This window comes from Pinus tabuliformis, chromosome 4_2 (genome assembly GCF_031772625.1).
Source record: "Pinus tabuliformis cultivar Carrire ecotype Pingquan chromosome 4_2, CPIR1, whole genome shotgun sequence".
In the NCBI taxonomy this organism is placed as follows: Eukaryota; Viridiplantae; Streptophyta; class Pinopsida; order Pinales; family Pinaceae; genus Pinus; species Pinus tabuliformis.
Genome location: NC_142304.1, coordinates 1,140,719,211 through 1,140,725,197, shown reverse-complemented (window position 1 = coordinate 1,140,725,197; position 5,987 = coordinate 1,140,719,211). Strand labels below are relative to the sequence as shown.

The window sequence follows — 5,987 nt, the reverse complement described above, 5'->3', positions numbered from 1 at the left end:
TTGTACTTAGTGATATCCTTCACCTAAGGATAGTCCTTCCTTCTCTTGACCAACAAAGTTCCTTCTTGGTGTATAGTTGTAGTCTTTGTGTGATAGCACTACAACCCTAATTCTCTCACATGTGATAGGTCTTGTTGATGTCTTTCCTTCGCTTGAGGTCCTTCCTTCTTCGCTTGGATAGGAGGCCTAGTAGGCCTAGTTTGTAGCCCAAACGATGAGGTAAGTTGGGAGGTGACTTGCTTCTATCCTAACTGCATATAGCCATTCTTTTTCTTCGCATGTGTGGTTGGTATTGGCCCTAAAATAGTCCCAAAATATTTTCTCTTCCTTCTTTCTTCTTTGTTGCACTAGAGGCTCCTTCTTCATCCCTTTCTCAGCTTATTTTTCGGTCCTCTATCTTCACTGATTTCAGAGTGAGTTTCTTGTCATTTAAGGGAGTGGACAACCTATATATATAGAGGATTGTCCCTCCTTTAGGCCGAATTGACTTCCTTTTCTTTGATGGGTGCTTTTAATGGTGTCATTTCTTCTTTTGATGGCGTCTTTACTAGGAGGAGACTTGACTTTGCTTGGAGGTGTCTCCTTTGACTCTTAGACATAAATATACATAATGTAACATACCCTTAAGGTCTTCAACATAACTTTTGAATCTTTGACACACCTATAACACGTTAACATGTGCTAGACCTACTTCAATGAGCAAGAAACTCATTTACATATATTATAAAAATAGTATTTCTTTTCTTGAATAAATACAAATATCAAAAGTACATTTATGAAGACTGAACCTAGCTACATTTCCTTAAACACCCTGGAGGGTAGCTCTACTTTTATAGCCTGGAAAGATCAATGGAAGCAATTATCGATGAAAATGGTGTTTTAGAATATGTTAAAACTAATATTGCAAAACCTCCACAGTTGGATGCACAACAATTATCCCAATGGAAGGAGGATGTTGCAAAGGTGAGAAGGATTATTCTGGAAGGTGTGAGGGACCAAGTGGTCTCAAATATCCATGGAAAAGAGACATTATTTTGTATGTGGAAGGAATTGAGTGATCTATTCTAAAATAGCAGTGACCATAGATGATTTGCCTTAAAAGACAAACTTCGAAACATCACGATGCAAAAAAATGATACTATTACACAATATCTCTCCAAGTTTACATAAGTTCGAGATGAGGTTGGAGGGGTTGAGGTGAATGTTGCAAAAGATGACCCAATGAGCTTATCTCTTTTAGGCATTCCAAAATCATAGCACAACTACAAGGACACAATGAATTGTAGGGAACAAATACTGAATTGGGAAAGGTTGTGGTCTGATTTGGTTCAAGAAGAGTTCAAGAGAAATAACAAAGATGGGATATCATCCAAAGCTGAGGATGAAGAGAATTTTGCATTGGTTGGAAAGGGGAAGAAGGGAAAAGGAAAGAAGACCAAGATAAAACCTAAATCCAACCAAAATAATGGAAAGAAGAAAGACTTGAGCAAGATAAAATGCTTCCACTACCAAAAAGTCGGGAACTATGCAACAAAATGTCTACACAAGAAGCCTTCAGAAAGAGTAGCAGGTGAAACACTAGCTTCACAATTTGAATTAAACTTCACCCTAATCATGCATGGAAAACACTATTATGGGGAGTGTGTGGTACCTTAATTCCGATGCCTCGTTCAATATGACAGGGTGCAAGGATTTTTTTAGTAGCTTGGAGGAGAAGGTTCTCCATATGCATATCAAATTGGGGGATGATGGGAGTTACAGTGCTACAAGAATTAGCACCGTCACCTTTGAGATGGAAAAAGCATCTACTCTTTGCCTCATAAATGTTATGCTTGTACCTGGGTTGAAGAAGAACATGATCTCTGTAGCAGTTTTGGAGGATCGTGGTTATGATGTTATTTTCAGTAAACGGAAAGCCTTTATGAGACACACATCTACCAGGCAAGTGAAGCAGTTTGGAGTTCAAGTCAAGAAACTATATAAACTTGAGGTGGGAGATTGTGCTGCATTGAGAAGCAAGGAAGAAAAAGTGTAGAGTCGAGATGTTGGAGAACTTTTACACATAAGATTGGATCATATACACCATGGTGCCTTAAAAATCATGCATCAAATTACCACTGGTCTCGCTAAAGGCTCTCTTGACTAGCATGATGTCTGCAAGGGCTGCACATTGGGGAAATATATCAAATCCATTTTCAATGGATGAGACAAAAAAGCATATTCAATCTTGGAGTGAGCCCACTTTGATGTTCATGGACCCTTTTCTATAACCTCCATAGAAAAGCATAAGTACTATGTTATTTTTATTGATGATTTCTTTAGACAATACCAGATCTTCTTCATGCAGAAGAAGGATGAAGTTTTCTCAAAGTTTCTTGAATTCAAAGCATTGGTTGAGAAGGAGAATGGGAAGAAGGTGAAGGCTCTTAGGAGCGACAATGGAGGTGAATTTGCTTCACATGCCTTAAAGGATTTCTGTACAAAAGAAGGTATTCAGAGAGAGCTGACAACACCCCATAACCCACAAAAAAATGGGGTAGTGTAGAGGAAGAGCAAGAGCATAGTGGGAGAAACAAGGTCCATGTTGCATGATAATGGGCTGCCATTAAATCTATGGGAAGAAGCATGCAACACTGTAGTCTACTTGTAGAACCAAAGTCCTCATAGAATACTTGGTATGATCACACCGAAGGAAGCTTTCTCCGGGAGAAAGCTTGATGTGTCTCATTTATGAATTTTTGGAGCTTTAGTTTATTTTCATGTCTCCAAGGATTCAAGGAAGAAACTTGAGCCTATAGTAGAGTTGGGAGTTTTTTTAGGATACACCGAAACTCTACACAATTACCGGGTGTATTTTCCTTCACTGAGGATGACAGTTGTATGGAGAGATGTCAAGTTCGATGAGGAAAAGGCTATGAGATGATATTTGGAATGAGAGTTGAGTATCCCACCAGAGCATGAGCTTCTATCTCTAAAGGGGGGGCCTTAGGATGAGCTTCAGGAGTTTGTGGAGCAACCACATGCAGTGGAGCAGACACGAGGCTGAGTAGAGGCACCCACTCAACCAAAATATTCCAGAGAGGGGAGAAAGAGAAACAAAGAAGCTGATAGATTGTTGCAAGATGCTATGGAGAATGTGAGGGCCCCTACATCGCAGTGCAAGAAGAGGAGGTACCTTGATAGGTACAATGGGTACATGGCTCTCATGATGAAGCTCATTGAGACACAACCTTCTTCATTTGGGGAAGCAGTTTCTCAACCTATTTGGGTTGATTCCATGGTGGAAGAATAAAAATCCATCATGAAGAAAAATGTATGGGAGGTGGTGCCAAGACCAAAAGGGAAACCAATTATTGGTTCAAGATGGATCTACAAATTCAAGCATGCAGTTGATGGGAGCATCAAGAAGTACAAGGCTAAATTTTTGGCCAAAGGACTTTATCAGATTGAGGGAGTGGACCATGTGGATACTTTTGCACTGGTTGCAAGATATTCCTCAATTAGATCCATTATAGCATTGACCGCCCAAATGGGGTGGAAATCCACCAGATGGATGTGAAGACTACGTTTCTCAATTGTGTTGTTGAGGAGGAAATTTACATAGAGCAGCCAAAAGGATTTGAGACATATGATTGGGAGTCACATGTGAGCAAACTCAAGAGAGAATTGTATGATCTCAAACATGCGCCCCGAGCATGGTACACTCGGATAAAAAATTATCTCATTAGATTGGGCTTCACCAAAAGTGAATTATATGTGAACCTCTATCACATTGTGATAGATGGTAAATTGCTTATTCTTGTTTTTTATGTTGATTATTTAATATTGACAGGTGATGAGTAGCTAATCCTCTCTTGCAAAGAGGATATTGCAAGGGAATTTGAGATGAAAGACATGGGCTTAATGCATTACTTTGTTAGGCTGGAAGTATGGGAAGTTGATGATGAAATATTTATCTCAGGGGAAGTATGCCTCTGAAATACTTCAAATATTTTACGTGGAGAATTGTAAGGCCATGGACAAACCTCTAGCTACAAACTATTGAATTTCCATGATCTTGGGTCTAGTTTAGAATCTTAAAAAATCTAACGTTACCAAACCAATAATCTCAACCAGAACTACTTTGCACAGTGGAAAATATAAAGCAGTAAATAACATGTACACAAATATACAAATTTTTTAATAAATTGTACAATAATGTACAACCCAAATCTTCGTTATATTAAACCAATCTGAATAATACAACAATCTATGGGATAAAAGATACAATGACATGCTTCATTGTGCAGACTCGATGTTGTATCTTGTCCTATCGGTCCTTTGCTTCTGTATTGCTCACTAGCTGCCCCTTAGTCCTTCAAAGGACAACACATTGAGACTCCAGGAGGGATGCCACCTAACACTGTTGCAAGTCAATACTGTAGCATGTACACGGGCTGATCCAATCTGCTTTCTAGGTAGGCCTAATTCCAAAGCTCCAAACTGCCAGGCTAACAACCACCTTAGTCCATCAAGGTATTGCACCTCGGCACAAATATTCACCCAACCTTCAGCTCCTCTTTGTCACTTCAAGATAGCTCGTCTAAGGCTACTTTGGGCTATCAACATGCTACCCTCCACCAGGCCAATGATGCCCAATACTTCACTGCGAAATATGCTCCTAATTGAAGTCTTCTCACCACCCAAGTCAACTAAAATACATGGTTCCATAGGCTGCAATAATATGATCCAAACTGGTCAATATCCTTGACCCAAGACAAGGTGAACACATCTCTATGTCTATTGTTCCATTGCTACCCTAGACTGTTCCTGGTTAGGGCACTAGTACATTGCACCAGCTCTTCATTTGACACCCAAACAATCCTTAGATTCTGCGTTCTAGCAAGGGAAGAGGGGCCTCCTATTATGCTGAAGTTTTGGGCTCATTCCAGCCCCAAAATAACCCTTCGTTAGCATTGTACAAAGGTGGTATGGCCTGCGTCCTACCACAATCCTCTTCATTGTCTCATGGGCCACTCAAACAATGATCCCTCCATCTTAAACCCTTCCAACAACCTGAAAATCACCTTCATCACACTCGGCCTACCTATAGTGGCTTGGTCCTCCACATAGTCACCAAACAGCCTCCAATCCAGTAGCTTTGGACCTTGTTCAGCCCTTGAACCGGACCTAATCTCCTTCCCGCCCTTACCTTTGTTCCTGCAGCTAAACAAATTCCTTCTGCCCTCCTATGCTACCATTTTCATGTGTGAGTGTTGCACTTTTTTGATGGTGAGTAGTCCACCCAATCCACCTCTATATACACAAATAAAGAGGGCTCCAAAATGTCACATTTTAGGGTTGTCCAGCTGTCACAAGCCTAAAATAGCCTTAGGCTGACCTTGACACTTATGGTGTCAACCCCAAAACTAACTTCAAAAATTCATATCTATACTTCTAAAAATCAGAATTCAACGATTTTCGAAGCATTGGATTCTTGTTTCTGCCCTCTATCATCTCATGCCATCACATGTAAAAATGTGCTCACGGAAATGCCCAAAAAATGGTTTGGTGAAAAACCTCAAGCTTGGGTTCCAAGCCCACAAGTGACCCTTGTGGTGCTTTTCCATCCAAACCCTAAACCCTAGGGCTTGGAGTACCTCCAGAGCTATGCAAATCAACAATCCCTCTTAGCGAGGGAGGTACTTCCAAGACTAGGAATTAACTCGTCATCATCCTCATTGCTCGCAACACTTTCCCAACTGTTGGCGCTCATAATCACAACAATCTCTGTTATGCAAACTATGCCTCTCTTGTAAGTGTCACTTTCATTGTTGGAACTTCCCTACTTCTTATTCTTCTCTTGTATTTCTTTCCAATCTCTCAATGATTCCTTCTTGGCAGTTATAGTCCCCACTGACCACACACTCTTCTTGGGCTGCCAAGTCTCCCTCTGAACCTGAAAGCTCCCTCTGAGTCTTTGGAACTTGGAATTTCTTCTTTGGAAA

General features: G+C 40.5%; 1 protein-coding gene across 1 annotated transcript; it reads left to right on the top strand.

Annotated features, from left to right (window-relative positions):
- The first annotated feature begins 1,633 nt into the window (after positions 1-1,633).
- On the top strand, positions 1,634-2,035 carry LOC149173697 (uncharacterized). Its single transcript, XM_089426801.1, has one exon. The coding sequence runs from the start codon at positions 1,634-1,636 to the stop codon at positions 2,033-2,035; it is 402 nt and encodes a 133-aa protein (XP_089282927.1).
- Positions 2,036-5,987: the final 3,952 nt, after the last annotated feature.